Raw genomic sequence first — 20,864 nt, forward strand, 5'->3', positions numbered from 1 at the left:
AAGCCTTCTAATGGATTAAGCGCAATATGTTTACAGTTCAAAACATTGTATTGGGAGTGGGTTTTTTTTTTCGTCTTTATCTTGATGTTTTGTCTCAATGTTATGTCACAAGACACAGGTATTTACATTTTTATGGTAAGAGAATTATATTAGAAGTGATTTTTTCATTATCTGGGGAGTGGAATCAAAATTATTTTGATTCCAGTTAAATCTTTCCTTGTGGATTTGAGTAATTTGCATACTATGTACATGTATATTGTGTTCTGATAAAAATTTAAATATTGCATGGTAATGAAAATTTGGTGTATTCTGTCTACATTTAATAAGCATATCCTTTAAAAACTAACTGGGTTACAATATATCATAATAAGTATAAAAATTATATTGTGATCAAAATATTGGCCATATCAGTTCTATTTTCAGTGTAAATATATACAAACACTGACTAGCAAGGTAAACTTGTGTACAAACCTACACTTCTTGTTAAAGGTACAACACAACATCAAGCAGTCACCCTGTGGTTCGCCAACCTTGAGTGCCTGGATTTTGTGTTCCTTCCTCTGTTTTTCATACTGCATCTGGCCCATTTTGATTTTCAGGCTAGACAGCTTAGCCATTAGAGACTAGCAGCACAGAGATTAGCCAGGAAGGAAGAAAAGAGAAATTTAACAGATGAAAAGTCACTAGAAGAATGAAAGTGAAGACAATTAATCACAAAGATTACTGAAAAAACAATATAGAGGAAGAATATATCTATGAAGAGGAAGTGCTAAAGAAAAGTTACAGATTGAAGAAAAGAACGTAACTGAACTAAAGGCTAATGATCAAGCTTACCTTAGTGGACTTCAGCTTCTTTTCATACTGTAACCGCTCACTCTCCATATCAGAAACTCTATACCTCAGCTCATTAAGCTCCAGGATCAAGCCCTGAACAGAAAAGATCCAAATTACCTGCAATGCTTAAGAGAATAACCTAACCCTAAAGGATTATGACAAATACAGTATAGCCCAACACAACATTATATGATGCTGTATATATTTATATGATCTGATATATTTCCATACACTCCAGCAGCATAACATCTTTAAATGTACATTAATCTGAATTGAAATATAAACTTGGTATACATTGTTCAGTGTCTCTAAGGCAGAAACACAAGAATCCAGTGACAGTCACTTCCATTCAACAGTGGGGCCTTTTGGGGACAAGCTCTTTGTCAGAGTGTCCAGCATTCAGACAGAGATTTATGTTTCAGTAAACAAGCATGAACTGCCTGAAGCCATAAACACTCTATACCACTGTCAATTTCACACAAAATAAAACCAGACCTCTGTATTTAAAATGGTAATATTAAACATTCTTTACAAAACAAGTGTCTTTATGCCTTAATAAAATTCTAGCTTAAGCGTCCAGTTGCTGGAAGATAAATATAGCATCTTTAAAAGGAAGAGCATGAAGTGCTGGTAAACAATTAAATCACAGGGCTGCACGGAAACACAGGAAATTTGTTTGACCTTATTCTTTTCTAAACAGCTTTCATATTTTATGCAAATATATTTTTCTAGCCAGTAAAAAACAAAAAGTTTTGTTGCTCAAAAGTGCACTGTTATACATTTGTCAGCAATGAGATAATCACCCAACCCTGTGTTGTAATAGTTTTGGTGGGAGGTGACTGATGAACACAGGTGCAAGGGAAGGGTGACCACTCAGTCCCTAATCTGAGAAGAACATCTTCAAATGGAGCATCTGTTAAGGCTCAGTGTTCTCCATCTGCTTTTTGCATTAATGGATAACAAGCACTGCAAACTTACATTATGACCAAAGAGACACAAGCACCTGGCAAAGCTCCACTTTCTTAAGCTCACAAAAGATGTGCTGACAAATCTTGTAATTTTAAACCTTCATTATCTCACCATCTTACAGAAAACAAGAAGTCGTCACTTCTTCTCAGGAAGACCTACTGATTCCATAAAGTCACATAATGTGTCTTTCCACAGCACTGGTACAAACCCTTCCTATAGGTCTATGCTTAACGCCCACTCTCAGGAAACTCTGCATTATACTCCCAGACTTGTACATCCCACAAGGAGTAAGGAGTAGGAGTAAAGCGTCCACAGTAACAACTCATTTTCAGGGAGATAACAAACTACCCAAAACAACTTTAAAGGGGAAGTAGGTTTTGGCAGAGAGTTTTTTTTTGTTTGCCTTAGCCTTGTCCAGATAGCAAACTAAGTAAAGCATAGAAAAAAGCCCACTATTCCAATGGGCCAGAAAAGAATTGTGTACAGCAACAAAACAGTGTTTAACTGGAAGACCTATTAAGGTTACAAAAAGTATTTATAATTTATTTCTCTGCCATTACAACTCTACCAGAAATATATGCTAAAACAAAAAGCAGGCCGGGTCGCCTTATGCAGGGATTGATTAATTGATTGAATGTTCTCAACCTCACTATCTCTGTATCGTTCATCAAAGTCTATCCTGTTATTATCCATGGCAGTTAACTTTAGATTCAGGTTGGAAATCTCAGCCATCAGCTCCAGTTTTTGGGTCTCCAGGGCTGATCTGAGAATGAGCTCCTAAAAACAAACAAACAAACAAAAAAAAGAGAGGATCAAAGAATTCAGATACATGGTTGGAATATACGAACGACAAGTTGTCTTAAGAAATAGCAAGGTTGGACTGTTAGACTGTACCTCAGCAAAAATACATCTGTGATATACATTACATACATATTTTGGACACAGTGTTTCATTTTATTTCTCAATAAATGTGTTAATGGTCATAACACTGTATTGAAAATCTTTCTATGTCTCAAATATCATTAAAATAAAATAAAAACATTGAAAGGGTTTCATAATTCAGTTTGGAATGTTATTTAATTAATTCCCATGGCAGATAAACCAAGATAACTGATGAGCTCTGTATGGATCAGCATGGTAAAATCTGTGTTTAACATTAAATAAAGACAAGGGTATCTTGCTGGATCACATGGTCAACCTGACTCCTGAACAGTTCTATTTAAAGAAAGCAATTTTATATTTCTGGTCTCATTTATGCTACAAAATAACTGACAGTAACCAGCCTTGCAACCTACCTGCTGTAACATTTCCTCAGTAGCATTAAGCTTCTCACGGTGTTCCTCAAGGCACAGGTCAAGGTCTCTTATCTTTTCTCCTTGTGCCTCCACTTGGTCTGTCAAAACACTCACCTGCAATGAATTGTTTTTAGTAAAAGATGTTCTTCTTATATACCCATGTGAAAAAAATACTAACGCAACCCATATGCACATATACGTGCAAATATTAAAAGAGGTCCTCCTGATATAGAAGCTTTTCAGGTACCTGGAGAACAAGGGATTCTTTGTCGCTTTCAAGACGATTAAGTCTGTCCTGATAAATGTCACCAGTCACAGATATATGTCCATTGGACTGTAACATAAATAAAGAGCATACAAAATTATTTAAAAGTGAAATCACAAGAAAAACAAAGGAAAACAATGGATAACAAGACAAATACATTTTTTTCAGTGCCTTAGTACACCAATTTTATGGATGTATAGCTCCTACCATCCCAAAAGCTTTGAAATAACACAACCCAGTAAGGTTTTTTGTGCTCAGCAGAAGTGAGAAAACATGGGATAAAATGAGTCGTTCTGATTTTGTGAGGCATCTTATGCAGAGTGCAGGAATTAGAGTTATCCTGCCTCCTCGTCTGAGTATCTCCAGTGCTGGACCCTCGTTTATATGAGAGCACTATGCAAACTGATTTAATATTGTCAATAGAAGAACCATAAGAAAGAGAGCCCCATGAAAGCAGGCTCTTTATTCCTCACTTCTGGGCTCTTGTGCTGAACTGAACTGTTGCTCATTACCGTTTAAAGGAACAGATGCTGAAACTGGTCATTCTGAAAAGGGATTGTTAGATGGGGAGACTGGTGTTGTGTTGTTAGATCCTTGCGTTATTTTGTCGCAGACATTTCATTACTACCCCAGGGAACTGTGCTAACTTTTGTAAAAAGGGGTACACTATGTTCTTTAACATATCACAAAGAAGGATTTAAAAGCTGTGTGTTAAATCTTAGTTTATGCATGAATTCTTTGTTCTTCTAACACCACCTTAAATGGCAAATAGACCAACACAAATCTCAGAGTAAACAGACTCTATTATGGTATTACATGCAGACTTTGGCATTCCTTTGGCTGACATCCAAACCTCCCTCTCAGCATACAGTAAGAACTGGGTTGTTAATTAAGATGACCATAAACTGGATATCATTATAGACAGAGACAGCATGCTGACAAACAAATTTCAGTTAAATTACCTGCTTTACCAAAAGCAACAAACAAAAGCATTAGGATGCAGCAAAGCTCAAATATAAATTCCAGATCTATTTACAGCATAGCAATACCATACTATTTATTACTATTTGCCTATATGCAGTAACAAACAGCAGTAACATGACACTCTTATGAAGGCAAAATACATACCAGGTGGCCCTGCAGCCACTCCACTAAGCAGTCTGCTGTAGTGTCAGGGATTTGGCAACGCAGTCCCTCTCTCTCTTCCGAATCCATGAGTTCCAAAACCCCCCTGAGATCCTCCAGCAAGTGCAGCGCCCGCAGGCTTCCCATGAACGGTGAGGTTGGAGACTGACAGTCAAAAATGCCATTGGAGTAATCCAGTGCCTTAGAGCCTGACAGACAATTGACAGAATGTCACATAGTCTACTGAAAACTGTTTTTAAAGCAGAATGAATGAAAAAGTGACTTTTAAAACAATGTGATAACACAATTTAAAAAAGCAACAATTCTCAAAAGAAGCATATTCATTATTAGACGGAGATTATAATTCTTAAAATCATGTTTTTCAGCAGCACAGCCAAGCAACTGACAGTATACCACATATGAAAGATGATTTCTGATTCAAGGCATAGTCAGGAAAGATTCCGAGTATCAAACATGGACCAAAAAAGTGTGCCCTTGTACTGAGCCTTAAGGGCAACACTGAATATAGGGCTGGTAAAAAGAGTCTGAAATAGACCAGAATAAAGGCTATAGTTGCCAAGGCCTCAGGGCATCATGTGATGTGACAGGCTACGTCTACTCAAAATGCCAGCCCTATAATTATCTAGTGCTGAAAAAGTTTATTGCATTACTTCATAAGCCAGTTCATTGAGACTGACCAACAATGCCTGTCAAATCCCATGACTATGGGAGTTGCAGAGTAACATAACCTTTTAAACAATTTTCTAGGTCCTTAGTTCTAGTACAAACAGGGTTTAAATCCTAGATACATTTCAGGGAGGTTTGAACAACAAAGATTTCTATAGAAATCATAGAAATTAAATTGTCCAATAATGTGTATTTAATTATTATAATAGATGTGGATGTGGATGATGCTTAGAAAATTTTTGACTGTTGTATCTTTTTATACTCCCTGATTTAAACATAAATTTTCCAGTAAACATGAGGCTATGTGTTCTGTGAAAGGTGTGTATATATAACAGTAAACGTCCACACCAATCCCTTTGAGTTCACTCTTTAGATTCCTGTCAGGACCTTTACCAATTCTACGATTTCATGTACAAGACCTACCTGCTATGATTCCATCCATTTGTTCCAAGGCAGCTGCCAACATGTCACTAGCATCAGACATCATCTTTAGTCTATTGTATTAGGCCTGCAAAAGAAAAAAAACTAAGTATCAAGGATTTATTCCATCATATATACCAAAGATGATTTAGCAAATAGCATTTCCTGAAAGAATTTGAAAGAGGATCAAAGAAGCAAGTCTTTTTAAACATACTGTTTAACATGTGACATGATGAGAATTTAATTAACAAAAATACAAACTTCCAGAAGTGTTCATTGAAAAGAATTACAAAGACAGGATTTCGGTATCTTAACTATAATTTTAAATATTTATTTTTATATTTTATTCATTTATTTTTATTTTTTAAATATTGCCCATATTAAATTTTATGCCCACAACACGTTTCAAAGAAGCTGGTGCAGGGGCATGTTTATTACTGTACTGCATGACCTTTTTAAGAAAAATTTAAAAGTTTGGGAAAAGCGATAACCAATTCCTGTAGTTTTGTAAGTGAAATATTTTCCCATGCTTGTTTGAATAGGATTTCAGCTGCTCATCTGTTACCGCAAGGTCTTCTATGAAAAAACAAGGTCTGTATGGAAGCATGTTTCTCCGAAACCTGTATATATTGTTCTGAACTGCATACTTAGAATGTGATGGTAAATGTGCATTTGCTAAAACATGGCGGTGTTGTGGTGGATGAAGTGGTTCTTCATAGTACTGTGCCAAATAGAATAATAATTAATAAGTCAGGGAGATGAAATTGGGCATTTGAATCAACGCAACTTAAAAATCTACAATACAGAACATTTCAAAGTTATGTTCCCTAACTAAATGTAATATGTGCCCTTGAGGGTATTACCACAGTGAGAGTTTTTCTAAGAGTGTACAGAGAAAACTAGTTGCAGTCTTCTTCATCAATTGTACTTTTTACCATGATTACGATTAATAAATGATTATTTTGTTTTTTGTATTTTTGACCCTCATACTATTTTTAGTATTAAAGCAGAGACATTTCTTCTAATGTTGCTAGGAGCTTGTTCCTCTCTTATGTTTTGAGCACTGTTTATATTTGGTGTGTGATTGTGCTTTGGTCGCTTAATCTGTTTTTCTCAGTGTTTAATTTTGACATCTTTTTGTTCAGTGTCGTTTTAATTATATTCAAAACACAACACGTCCAAACCACAGACACTGATTTTTTTCTTTGTACCAGCTGCTTGAGTCGCTCAGTCGGCCTCTGAGTTTAGGTTGCTTCCATGTGGCAGATAGCGACAGAATCATGAAACTACAGGTCGGTAGCGTGATTTTAAAAGAGCCAGTACATGAACACACAGTGGGGACATACCAGAATAAAAATAATCAATATAATTGATGTAGACAAGATTATGTCAATTAGAATGTCTGATAGTTGATTTCGATTAGTTTTCAATTAATTGCCCAGGCCTAGTTGTTACAAAAATCATAGTTTCTGACAGAAAGCTTTTTACATTGTCCTTAGATGTGATAGGGTGTCACACTCTTTTAAAAGTCTTTTCTTTAAACACAGTAATGTTAACCATACACTTTGAAAACTATGTTTTTCTGAAGTGTTTCTGAGCCTGTGCAGGGATTTCAACTAGAGAAACATCCATCCATCCATTATCTGTAACCGCTTATCCAATTTAGGGTCGCGGGGGGTCCAGAGAATCATTGGGCGCAAGGCAGGAATACGCCCTGGAGGGGACGCCAGTCCTTCACAGGGCAACACAGACACACACACATTCACTCACACCTACGGACACTTTCGAGTCGCCAATCCACCTGCAACGTGTGTTTTTGGACTGTGGGAGGAAACCGGAGCACCCGGAGGAAACCCACGCGGACACGGGGAGAACACACCAACTCCTCACAGACAGTCACCCGGAGCGGGAATCGAACCCACAACCTCCAGGCCCCTGGAGCTGTGTGACTGCGACACTACCTGCTGCGCCACCGTGCCGCCCAACTAGAGAAACATGGCCATTTTTAATGCAGTGACATATGAGGGCCTGAAAATCACAGCCACCAAAAATTTGTTTTGGGGTTTATCCCTGGCATATAGAGATTTCTCCAGATTCTCTGAATCTTTGAATGATATATATTCTAGAGGGAAACAAATCCCCAGGTTCTCTGCTATTGTAATGTGAGAAACATCTTTCTAGGATTTTTACAATTTGCTCATGCAGTCTTCCACATAGTACTGAAACTCTCCCCACCTTTACTTCTGAAAGACTCCCTGTGGATTCATATTAAACCCAATAATGTCACTGATCTTTTACCAATAATTAATTCATTAAATTATTTTTGAATCATTACACAACTTGGGATGTTTGTCCGGCCCAATTGTTCTGAAATTTGATAGTGGTATCAAATTCAAAACGGGCAAATATTTTTTTAAAAATATAACAATAAATACAATTTCCCAGTACCCACTTTTAAAATATTGTCTTTTTAATTTTTCAATTAAAAGCACTGCTAGAATTAAGAGATAAATGGCGACTCCTACAACACCAGGCTGGAGAATTCAGCCTGATTAAAGCGAACCATTTAATTTTTTTTAAATATATATACAATTATTATTTTACACCAAGTGCGGGTTTTTGAACTGAAATGATGGGAAATTAAGGAAAATGTTACCCGTTTTTTTCCCCAGGGGGTGTTTATGAATCTGTGACATCCAACAAAAAGGACTCAAAAGACATAAAAGAATCAAACAACACAGCTCTGTTCAGAACTTGTTTTAGCCCCTGTTCCTTTAAATGACAATACGGCACAGTTCACTTTAACCCAAACACCAAGCAATGAAGAGTGAGCAAAATACCTCGGTTTTACTTTTTTTTTGCAGTTTTTGCTCAATGCTCTAATTTGTTTGTACCCGTTTTTTTTAATCTCATCTCTGTGCCCTCACATTAATACCAGTCTACGACATAGATCTTTTAGCACACAACACTCTTTCCTTACATTAGAAAGCATAATTGAGCCATTTACCTCAATTATTGGCACAGTGCTCACATGCTGCTGCTTGGGACACAAGGCACACTGTTAAGGGACCAGTGGCAACACACAGTGAGTCCTGTTTGGACCACCGCCCAAGAACACAGAAGGGCTTTCTCTTAGTCTCACTTGTTAGAACAAACAAGTGAAGAGCAACTCTGTCATGTTCTCATATCCCCTCCACCAATGTATACCCACCATATATGAAATTTCCCAAAAAATGAAATAATCACGAAACAGCTGAGGCCACCACTGTGCTTCACACTAGTACAAACACATCAGATGAATTCCCAAATGTCCATCTGGATATCAATAACTTCAGAAACAACCCTTCATTTGCTTAATTTCCCAATCAGAACTGAAAAATCTACACCTCTCTCTTTCTCTTTATATCTTTGTCTAAAAACTGACTAATCTTAACTTTTTTTTTATACCTCAGTGATGGCTACTGGAGAGGTGCTCATCTTTGAAGGAGCCTGCTTTTCTCCTTACTTTAAAATATGAAAGCTTTAAATTGCGCTTATCAGATTTGGAGGGGACAGGTTTGGAGAGCTGCAAGGTTCCTGCACAGTTAAGGTAGATACTGATCTATACCCTGTTATTTTTGTTTTGTTTGTTTGTTTTAAACTTACAACTATTTATCTAAGAGGAATCACAGAACAGGTCGTACACTATTACTCATTGTAACATATTGGTTTGTGATTTCCAGGTTGGAGAAAGTATTTAATCATCCAGCTGAAATGGTGAGCTTTATTTAAACAGCTGGTCTAACACATGGGTGACACCCAGCATTCAGGCAGTGGTTTTCACTTTTATGCTCTTGGAGTTTTATAGAAACCTCCCACAAACACACACCACATCAAGGAAACAAAATGCACCTCAGACTATCTGCAAGACAACACCCAAATTTAACCACTATTTTAACACCCATTACAAAATATCTAGTGGTCATAAAAATGTCTAGGCATATCGATGATTTATACGTTGATGTGACCTTGTTGGAAGGAGTACTGTGAGTATTTTACAACAAAAAACATCTACAGAGTAGTCCCTGTGAATCCATAGTTAACAGTACTTAATTACACAACAAATGTTTTATTACATTTTCTATTTTCAGGCCCTTCCTCAAAAAAGGAGCAGAAAGAAAGCATTAATTTGTCAAGAGACTAGTTCAGTCAAGCCTGTCTAGCTCATCTATGTTAGTTGGTTTGACAGAAATCCTTTCCAGAAGTGTCTTGTTTCATAAAACCCCTTAAGTTCAAATAACATAATTCCAAATTCTAAAGCAAGTTTTGAATTTGTAAACTTTTTGGTACTGCAGCAATGACACTTCTCTGATATAAAATGGGATTCAGAGCCCTTTCTGCACCCCAAGCAACACATATATAAAGCATTTCAACAACATTGTTGACCAAATGGTGCAGAATACATTTTACACCCATGATGTAATGCATCATGGAGTAAAAAACAGAGGCATGGTTAGACTTGTTTTGCAAGCAACAGTTTTGCCCTGATATGTTGAATTAATAAACAAGCAGAGGGGAAAAAATATCTGCCAAGAACATAACTCAGTCATACTTGAGATCAAACAACTATAAAGAAAGATGTGATGAAAAGGTTTTGACTGCTGCAAGTCACACGTGCTATCAATCAGATTACCTAGGGAAAATGTGCAGTATAATTAAATGATATTCTGTGCCGGCATGAAATAGTTTCAGTCTAGAAGGTTTGTTGCATTGTTCCCTAAGCCCACAGTCAGCTGCTATAGACTAAACAAAGTGCTCAGAAGGCATGAAATCTTCAAGGTCAGGGCAAATACGCTGTTAGTGATTACTAGGTTCTTACAAAAAAGCTTCAATCTGGCTGCTGAACTGCTGTCTACACCAGATCAAAGAGTATTGTAAAACTACAAAACATTCAGCCAAGTGCCAAAATACAGTTGCTTTAACCTAATGAGAACAATGAGCATGAAACAGTTACCAATTCTTACCTCAAAAACCCAAAACATACTGCATTAATTGCGACTAATTATTCAATCGGTAATTAGGTTTTCTAACAATTTTAATATTAGGTCAGGCAGTCAGGTGCTAACCTTTAAAAATTAACTTCCTAAGGCATTAGGTACAAATTCAAATAAAACTGGAATACATCAAGCTACATAGACAGAGAGAGAGAGAGAGAGACATAAGCATACATTGCTTTGCATTGCAGATTCTTGCAACGCTGGAATTTCCTCTCATAGCTGGAACACAATGGCTCCCGGCCCAGTCAAATGATAACACAAGTTCTTTGTGATGTTCATCTCAATCACAATAACAGCACAGAGCTGCATGCGATTTAGGAATCACTGCTATGAGCATGTGGGGATGTTGGGATGTTGTGCATTCCACATACATGTGGTCACAGGAATTTCACATTAGAATGAGGCCAAACAGGAAATCGCTGAATTTCACCAGAACATTAATATATATATATAGCAAGAGCAGTCTGTCTACCATTTAAACACAGTTCATTTGGAATGGTGTAGATTGAAAGCAACATAGTTTTTATTACAATGTATTGATTTTTCTCTTATTGCTTCAGCAAATAACTACATGGTGAAGGATGTGAATGTAAATAGCTCATTCATGACTGAACTAAATGGAGTATGTCTTCAGTGGTGTAACATGTTGCAGCTGGTATTACAACATAGAGCAGCGTATACACTACACCAGTAATTTCAGTTCTCTTTAACTCAAAAGAAACAACATCCATAGTGCATATATTTCCTTCAATTTTGCCCTCCCTTTAAGCATGCCCTAAAGCAACATGCAGCCATTCTTGCAATGGAAAGTAACAAGCGTGAAAAAGAAAGAAGAAGAAAAAAAAAAAGAAACCCTAATGGCCTGTGAGATCCATCAGGCTGGGTGCCTCTGGGCTACACTCCACTGGCTCTGCTGTCCTAGTCAGAACCTCGAACTGGCTGACAGAAACAAACCTTCACTGGCACATGCTGGGGGAAGAATACCAGCTTTCAGGTTTTTCAGTACTTGTGACATAAAATCGCAGATCAGCAAGCTTACTTTGAATCACGAAAAGAAACAAGGTGCACAGTCAAGAAAATAATTGTATTATAAATAATTATTTATAAATATATAATAATCATAATATAAATAATAAATAAATAAATCACATCAGGTTTCACCCGATCAAAACTTAATCAAGTACAATGTGACAGTCGAAAAACAAACATAAATGTAGCATGGGGATACTTTTTACTAACAAGCTCAAATACGTGCTGTGTGATGTGTACCCAAATGTCATGTTTTTAATTTTAACTCAGGGTTATACTGCTGTGTTATTTTGGTTTGGGCTTGGCGCCACACTTTATAGAGAGAAACATAAGCTGTTCTGATTTCCAGTTTTTAGCACAGTGCACCACTGTAAGCCCAAAAGCACAGCACAGTTTTTCCAGTGACGAGACACAGATGATACAGAACAGCTGAGAACTCAGAGTTAAGTGGGCAGTGCTTTTAATCTCACAGAAAAATGAATATATAAGTTAAAATTTCATAACTAAGCTATTCTTCAGAATGTTGCCTAGATATTTCAAACATGGGGAGCAAACCAATACAGTGACTGTCAGCTCTGATGCTGATTTTACATAATTGTCTCCTATTCCAAGGAAGTCTGACGGAAGAAAACTTTTTTTCAGCCCCACACAACTGCAGTTTAGGCAGATGGTCTGCTTGGCTATCTATGGTATGCTGTAAAAACAAAGGTAAAATCTTCTCTGCTGAGGTAAACATACCTCTTTGCTCATACTCACCCACAATGTGTAACAGGTTAACAAATCTGCAGTGACAGATAAGACTATCATTTATATGTTTTGGAATTTACTCTGTGCATATTCACATTTGTGTGGGGATATAACAAGGTACTCGTTCAAATAAATCTATTCCTCACAACATACATACTTTGATGAGACTTGAAAAACAAGCACAAATATTGCTCATGTCCCTGTAATACCATTAACATTATCTCTCCAAGATTTCGTGAATGATAGGATTGCACAACTGCAAGTGTGCTATGAAAACCATTTTTAGGCACTGCAATTTTTTATACTGCTTGAATTGTACAGCAGATATGTTCAAGTGATATCAATGAGTGTTGGCATCTGGCCAGTAAAAGCAGATAATACCCTGGGCCCTGAAAGGGGCAGAAAGAATTTGATCCAATGCTGCTGCAAATCTATTCTTAAATAACACACATTTACACTCTTGTGCTTTTCTTCCTGTGGGTTAGCAGAGTGTTTATGTGGACTGAGCATAATGGCCTACTTAAAAAAAAAGAACTGGTCATTTTATACCTTGTATTATTTAAAGATGAAATATCTAATCATTATGAGTTTCGGACACTGCTCAGGTCTTTACTTTAATAATCAAAGATTCTTACATAATCAAATTTGTCATTTGTGCATTTTATCAACTCCACTTACCATACATGATCAATGTGCAGTTCTACAATTACATGCTGTAGTCCATGTATTGTGCATTGTTTTGGGTGGTGGATCATTCTCAGCGCTATGCTGTGCTACTTGGGTAATTGTACTAGTACAAGTGGATCAGACAGCAGCATTGCTAAAGTTTTTAAAACTGTCTACACTCACTGTCCACTCTGTAAGACACACCTACCGTGTTGGTCCACATTGTAGATGCAAAGACAGAAACAGAAGCTTGTATGTTTTGGTACAGTTTGTGTTGGTCATGCCATAGTTCTTATCAGTGTACCCAGGATGCTGATGGCTGCATATTTCTGGATGGTGGACTAATTCTCACTTTAGCAGTGACACAGGTGTTTAAAAACTCCAGCAGCTCTGGTGTGCCTCATCCACCCCTACCAGCACAACACACCAATTTCACACCAGTGCTCAGACTCATCCACTATTCAAATACCAGCTTTGAGGTGGTCCAGATCATTAAAGAGCATTGTAAAGAATCTAACAAAAGGTGGTAAAATTGGACAATGAATGTAGAAATACGGAGGTCAAAATAAATGTTTGGTCTGATCGGGATAAATATGCTCCTACAGTAATGTAAGCCTTCTAAATGAATATTCTTTAATGTTGTATAATGTGTGTGATATAAAGTGTTTCTTCTGCATATAGGCTACTTTTCCTGTGGCATTTACTTACAATAAAAGCCATGTATCACGTTGCAAACATTGTGTGTATCTGTTAAACTAAAAGTGTGATACTGGTAAGAGGAATCGAACAAAACTTAACGGGTTAATCTTGGACGTATAGTTTCAAAACAAAAAACAAACAAACAAAAAAAAAAACATCGTGGCTCTGCAGGTAAATGAAACTCGGTCGGCCTGGACATATTTCTCCATTTTTCCAGTGGGAAAAGCCGTCTGTTTCCGTCGTGATTACGTGGAACAGAGCTCTGCTCTGCCAACGACATTTTATTCGACTAATTACGAATAACCTCTTCACATCTCTACAGTTATTTAAAGCAGAGATCAGACATTACCCGCAGCTTTTCTGTGCAAGTTAAAAAATAACTCAGCCAATGGTCTCTGAAATCTTTCTTCAGGGAAGAACCTAGAAGTTTGGGGAAACGACCAGCTATACTGTCATTACTAACCGTTAATGATACAAGTTAAAGGTAAAGACGTTTTAAAGAATTATCCTAACGGGGATTGGTCAACTTTTCGATTCAGTGATACGACGGTAAGCTAATAACACACATTCCCCACTCTCCGCCGATTACACTCCACTCTGCACGAAGCAAGTTTGGAAAGCGGATTCTTAGAAGTGTCCACGGCTGATTTATCAAGAAAATATTCAAAAATAACTCACCACAGGCTTAACTTGTGTCCACGGGGAAATTGTGAGAACGTGGTGGTCTCTCTGGAACTTTTATCGTCCTTTTCTCTTATTTTTCACACAGTTGTTTCTCGCAGCAGCTCTCTCCGTGTGCCCCCTCTCCCAGCGCCATGTCGACACTCACCACCGAGGTGGGGAAGAGCCTGCGTCACTGACCGGGAAGAGCCCGCCCCAAACCCACAGGGATTGACCAGAGACGAGGCGCTGTTTCATTTCCACCGGGGCCAAATTTTCAGTGTTCACGAGAACTGCTGGAGATTAAACTTATACAACATAGTTCCCGACCGCAGACTGGATGGCGAAGTGTTTTACCGGCACGTATATCAGTCTGTGATAACAGCAGGGTTTTGTTTAGGAAGATTATTCCGCCAAGCAGTGGTCGTACTACATTTTCTAATCGTAGCACAAACAGAAACAAAACACAGACTAATTTTTTAATGCCTTAAAAACAATAGCGTATAAAGGTATAGCGAATTTTGCCTTCCATTTTAAATGGTCCAGCAGATTTTTCCAGTGATTTTCTTATTAATATGAATACTTTAAGGTAAGTGCAAGAACACAAGTCCTGATTACTCAAAAAGGGAGCAGCTAGGCTAAATTAAGATAATATTACTAATTAAAACTAACACAAATTAATACATTTATATTTGTTCAGTCTTTAATTGTTTTGTCTTCAGGCTGTGAATTTTGTTCTCACCGCATGGTTGTTCTGTGAGAGCATCCTGTGCGTCATGAAAAAAGAAGTTTGCCATGGGCATATTGCAAATAGACTAACTCATCCTTTTTTTTCAAGGTAGGTATCTCCTTGGGAGTTGGGACAGATTATGAAATGCAGTGTTTTGTCAATATATTTCAGCATGTAATTCTGTGAAAATAATGCACATGACGTGGCATGAACATTTCCACAGCTGAATATTTAAACAAGAAATTAAGATTTCAGACCAGGGTGAAAAATCTTAAAATGTTAAAAAGTAACATATATGCTTCTGTTCCAAGAACAGGTTGCCAGCATCCGATTTTTGATTGAAATGTATAATCCAAAACAAACAAAAATAAAAATATCTGTAAATTCAAACATCAAACATTGTCATTTTAGGGAATTTGTATTTTATATAGGACATCCATCCTTCTGTATGCTTGAATGAACCTGAATTTCTAGCTCACTAAACAGGTTGTGATCCTTCTCTGTGTTTGGATCACACTGCAGAATCTCTCTTATCCATTCCTCGTCCAGTGCCCCCTCAATGAATTACTCCAAACTGATAATGGCTGTGGAAATGTAAGGGAAAAAAAAAGAAGAGATTACCCAGCTGTCTCAGTACAGACTCTGATTCAAAAGTCATCTAGATTAACTGTAATTATGCAAATTATGTTAAGGACAAAAATATAACTAGATTTACAGTTATTTAAGGGTCTCTGCATTACAAATCACCTTACCATTGTTGTCTTTGTCCAGTCGTATGAATATCTTGTTGATGCATTCCTTAGCAGTCAGTGGATTAGGTTTATTCAGAGAGGATGCAACACTCATCTTGTACACTGCCAGCCATCAATCAGGAGCAGCAAAGCCAGTCTCTATTGCCCTCTAATGGAGCAGAGATGTAGTGCCAACCTTCTTTCAATTATTCTTTCAAACATTAGGGTAAGATTTATTCATCTAATTTTCCCTTCCATTTTAAAGGGAGTGTGTAGGTGAACTGATTTCAAAAGAAAAGCCTCAAGTCATGAAGATATCAAGACATTGTTCATTCAATCATTCATTATCTGTAACTGCTTATCCAGTTCAGGGTTGCGGTGGGTCCATAGCCTACCTGGAATCATTGGGCGTAAGATGGGAAAACACCCTGGAGGGGGCGCCAGTTCTTCACAGGTCAACACACACTCACACATTCACTCACACCTACGGACACTTTAGAGGTTGTTTTTTTTTTTTGTTTTGTTTTTTTTTGCGGGATGAAACCCACCTGGACACGAGTAGAACACACCAACTCCTCAAACACAGTCACCTGGAGCAGGAATTGAACCCACAACCTCCAGGTCCCTGGAGCTGTGTGACTGCGACACTACCTGCTGCCCCACCTCACAAGCTCATGATGATATTTCTATCGATTTTATACTAAATTTATTAAAAAAGAATTGCTTCAACAAATTATACACCACCTGAATGTGTCAATAATTTAATATCAAGGCATTCTTAGTCATTTAAAAATAAAAGCCATTTGTTTCATCACACTTCTAACTTTAATTCCATTAATTATCTGTAAAGACGTATGCACTTCAGAGTCGCAGTTGGTCCGGAGCCTACACTGAATTATCGGGAGCAAGTTTTCACAGGCCCATGCACACGGAGGAAACCCACGGGGAGAACACACCAGCTCAGACTGTCACCAGAGCAGGACTTTAACCCAGAAACTCCAGGTTCCTGGAGCTGTAGTAACACTACCCGCTGCGCCACTGTGCCTCCCACTTTAATTAATTTGGCTTGTCAAATTTACTGTTCTTCGAAATCTTATTATTCAATTTTTTTTTTCTTCCTTCTTATTATTATTCTATTCGTGAAATGTAAAATGCTACTCCTCCTAGGGTTTTCATGCTATAGCCATGAAACTTCACACAGTCATACACGAGATTTCAGACAGTCAGACCCGGGCACACTGAGACCAAGCACGTCAAAAATCGGACCTCTCACACTCATCCGTCTAGTTTAATCCTTCCTTCAAAACTTCTCCATTCACTTGAATGGGGGATGGCTAGAGTGCCTGATGTCATCGCACTCTAGGTCCTCTGCCCGGAAAGCCTTTTTTCACTTTTCAGCCGAACATTTCCCCATAACTTCCTTATACTTTCACCTAGAGACTTAATTTAAATTTTAAATGGTAGGGAAATTTCCCCTTTCTTGCATCTGTATGTTTGAGATCATTTGAAAATACAGTTCTTGAGTTATTAATTTTTGTTTGGCACTAGGGAGGGTTTCAGCTCCCTTAGAGTTCAATGTATTTTCAGAGCGGATCAGCACGCAGTTTCAAAAATTTGTTCTGTGACAATTATTTATTTATTTTGAGAATAAAAAAGTGACTGGCAACATTTAATTTTCTTTTTTCCTGCAATTTAAATAAGTTAAAATGAGCGGATGTTTGTTCCCTCTAGAGACTATTAATTTGTCACTTGCAAAATCAATAAGACAACTTATTCAAGCATGTCCAAACTTTGCATAAGACTTACAAATATTTAAAAATATTCAGGGAAAACATGTGATATGTTATAATTGTCTTGGTTGAAATATCAGCTTTCAACCTTTCAAGTTGTAAATTGTTCCAGTAGTACTGGCACCTATTAATGACTTTCAGTTCTGGCCTTTTTGTGCTGACATAGACATTTATTGTGATATTAGCATGGGAACAGCTTAGTTCAATGGTCCATGAACATAGATACATTGGGCTATGTGCTAATATGGGATGCTATGTTTGTAACATGCCGATTGCTTGGCTTTAAGGTCTGTTTACTAGCATGTAAGGCCTCTATGTTTAGCACATGGATGTTAAGGCACACTACGTTTAGCTAGGTGCCTAAACATCCACGTGCTAGTTAAGCGTATTCTACTGATATGTTCCACAATGGAATATATTCCAGTGTCACAAAAACAAATGCCTGTTAATAGCATATTCCACTGTCCATAAGATGCAAATGCCACTGTCACTCAAACATAAGATGCTAAAATATCCAAAAGACACCTGTGGATCCAAAATATCTTCCTGCGTCAAGGTTTATCATTGGTTGGCTGCAATAAAACCTTGCATTCTAATGGAAAAGCTTAATACTAGGTTTTGGAACACTGCTGTGAGGATTAATACCAGCAAACCAAGCACCTGAACATCAGAACATGCACATCCATTGAGGCTAAGCAGGTTTGGGCCTGGCCAGTATTGGGATAGGAAATCTTAGGTGTCTGCAGCAAGTGGTGTTGGTAGGACGAACTGGGGACATTGTAGCAGCGATCTGTGTGGATCCAAATGCCCCAGCGCAGTTACTGGGACACTACTGAACAAGTGGTGTTGTCCTTCGGATGAGGCATAAAACTAAGGTCATAAAAGACCCCTTGGCATTTCCACAAACTAACACATATCGAACAAGAGGTGCATCTGCATGATTTCAAGCATTTCAGATTGTGTAACTCCTTCTTTGTCCTTGTCATAGAGCCTGAATGATCAGCAAACTTGTCCACTCATGAGCTTTCTATCAGCATGCTGATGGCTGTTACATACTCACAGAAGTCAACAACTCCATCCTGTTAATAATATACTGATATCTGTCTTTGTGCAAAGTGAAGCATGAAGTTAGGGATGTCAGTTTTATCAATCATTGTAGTTTTCAAGGAAACAAGCGGTCATTGAATATCCACAAGGTTTGAGCAAATATCTCTTTTCTGTGTGGAAGTTAACCAAATGAAAAGTGGACTCAAAGCTTTGCACTATCCATACTAGAAAGAAAATGAAATGCAACTGAATACTGCCGTACCTCATGTTGTCTAGTGTGTGGAATATCTGCTCTGCATGTACTGCAGACTCTGTTCCCACTGTTCCATTGCAGAAGTGTTGCTTAAACTCATGCAGAGTGATCAGGCCACTGGGACATGAGAGAAACTTTTATTGAGGTATACTGTGTTTGAAGGCAGTGCATTATTTATTTCTGAAATTGGTCCATATATTAGCCAGTTGAGACACCAGCAATTAAAGCCATATAGTCATTTGTTAACTTTTATTGGTTCAGGCTATATGAAGTGGTTCATGACAACTAAATAGTTTCATTTAGATCTGATATTATTACATCTATAATAATCACAACCAGCCAGATTAGGTGTACACTGCAACCAGATACAATATATAACCATACAAGGCCCTAAAAATATTAATTAACTTTATATAATAATGCTAAATGTCTTCCATCAAATAACTGCTTAAAGAAACAAAATGGCCAAGACTCCTTAATGATGAGAAAGTGTTCATAAAGGAGTATAAAAGTACACAGTACACCTCAACATAATATTTCTATGGAATACGATAAAACCCCCACTGTCATTAGTCTGTAAACTAGAAAACTATGATGAAACAATGAACAATGAATGATTGTGCAAATCAAGCACAAATTAAATCTAGATTTAAGCTTACCTAAATCACTCGTAAAGTCCTGTGACATATGTGCCTCTACTTCTGCTGGGTAAGGTTGCCGTCTGTCCCATTCTCAACAATGCTTCTGTATCAACCACAGAATCACAAATATACCACAGCCCAGTTTATCCCCCCCTGAGCTTAATCACTCTTACAAGTGCCATTCTGCATCTGTACAATTAATCAGTAGTGATCTCCCAGTAGGGGGTATCAAGCAGTTTGAGCTAATGCAAATGCAATTAAATCAAGAATAACTCTACTCAAGGGTGTGCAGAGCTGTGAGGTGTTTTAATATACTCTTGACTACACAGCATTGGGCCACTAGACCAAATGAACTCATACTATGAACAGAAACTGGAACACTAAATTTACCTCTGCAAGTATCCAAGATAACAGCCCACCCCACAACCATGTTTGCATAACCCTGTGACCCAGTTTGGAAAAGCACTTCATACATTTGCAGCTGTAGAAAGTGTATGCTTTTATGAGCTGCCAGCATTCACAACAGATGCAAGCAGATAAACACGTGATTTGATTAACAGCAGCCAGCTTTATGCTCAAAATGTAGACATACATTAAGTCTGTAGCTCAATCTCAACATCTAACCTCAATTCACCACCAGCAAAGTATATTTAGGAAAGGTTTTTTTTTTTAATCATAGAAGAATTAAATTTCTTTTTAGTCTCTGAATGGGAATTGTTCACCTAATGCACATTGTTTTCCATAATTTGGATCCACCAAACTGATCAGCCATGTTTATAATAGTTTTAGTACAGAATCTCTGACCACCCAGGCCACTAGGTGTCAGGCTAATGCTCGCATAACAACACGAAGAGGAAACATTGATGAAAACATGAAAACAGAGGACTGATCCTTTCATTCAGTTTATAAAGAATAGGTACAGGAAGATGTTCATTAAAATTTATATATATATATATATATATATAAACACACACAGGTTAAGTCCTACCACCCCTAAGACAGAATTTCAGATATATTTAAAATAAATCTTATGCCTGTAATCAAGGTCTCTGCAAGGGTGTTGAGGTACTAATAGACATGACTCCAGAATACTAGCACCTTTTTAAACCTGCTGATTAAACCTGTTGAAGTAACTGTGTTTATATACATCTAGATATATTAATATTTAAAATTTTAGCATTACCCATAAATGCTTACATTCTAAGGAGGTAAATGCAGATTATAAAATACTCTAGTAAAA

At 37.5% G+C, this 20,864-nt stretch overlaps 2 protein-coding genes across 8 annotated transcripts in view; both read right to left on the reverse strand.

Moving 5' to 3' along the window:
* ppfibp1b (PPFIA binding protein 1b) overlaps positions 1 to 14,759 on the reverse strand; it is a 32,429-nt gene extending 17,670 nt beyond the window's left edge. Inside the window, exons 1-8 of one of the 7 annotated variants that reach the window (XM_066684192.1) lie at positions 14,451 to 14,759; positions 5,599 to 5,683; positions 4,492 to 4,697; positions 3,346 to 3,432; positions 3,099 to 3,212; positions 2,449 to 2,580; positions 835 to 927; positions 531 to 623 (exon numbers count right to left, since the gene is read on the reverse strand). In XM_066684192.1, coding sequence (XP_066540289.1) covers positions 531 to 623; positions 835 to 927; positions 2,449 to 2,580; positions 3,099 to 3,212; positions 3,346 to 3,432; positions 4,492 to 4,697; positions 5,599 to 5,662 — 789 coding nt within the window. In that variant the 5' untranslated portion in view covers positions 5,663 to 5,683; positions 14,451 to 14,759. Of the gene's footprint in view, positions 1 to 530; positions 624 to 834; positions 928 to 2,448; positions 2,581 to 3,098; positions 3,213 to 3,345; positions 3,433 to 4,491; positions 4,698 to 5,598; positions 5,684 to 14,450 lie in introns of those variants that run through there. The other 6 variants (XM_066684193.1, XM_066684195.1, XM_066684196.1 and 3 more) reach the window with 6 other exon arrangements.
* Positions 9,488 to 19,713, reverse strand: si:ch211-245j22.3 (uncharacterized protein LOC563798 homolog). The gene is given in 7 exon segments (XM_066684458.1): positions 9,488 to 9,496; positions 15,625 to 15,746; positions 15,915 to 16,021; positions 18,618 to 18,684; positions 18,687 to 18,755; positions 18,985 to 19,117; positions 19,639 to 19,713. Coding segments are annotated over 7 exon segments (582 nt in total).
* Between the last annotated feature and the right edge of the window lie 1,151 nt (positions 19,714 to 20,864).

The sequence above is a fragment of the Hoplias malabaricus genome, chromosome 11 (assembly GCF_029633855.1).
Source record: "Hoplias malabaricus isolate fHopMal1 chromosome 11, fHopMal1.hap1, whole genome shotgun sequence".
NCBI lineage: Eukaryota > Metazoa > Chordata > Actinopteri > Characiformes > Erythrinidae > Hoplias > Hoplias malabaricus.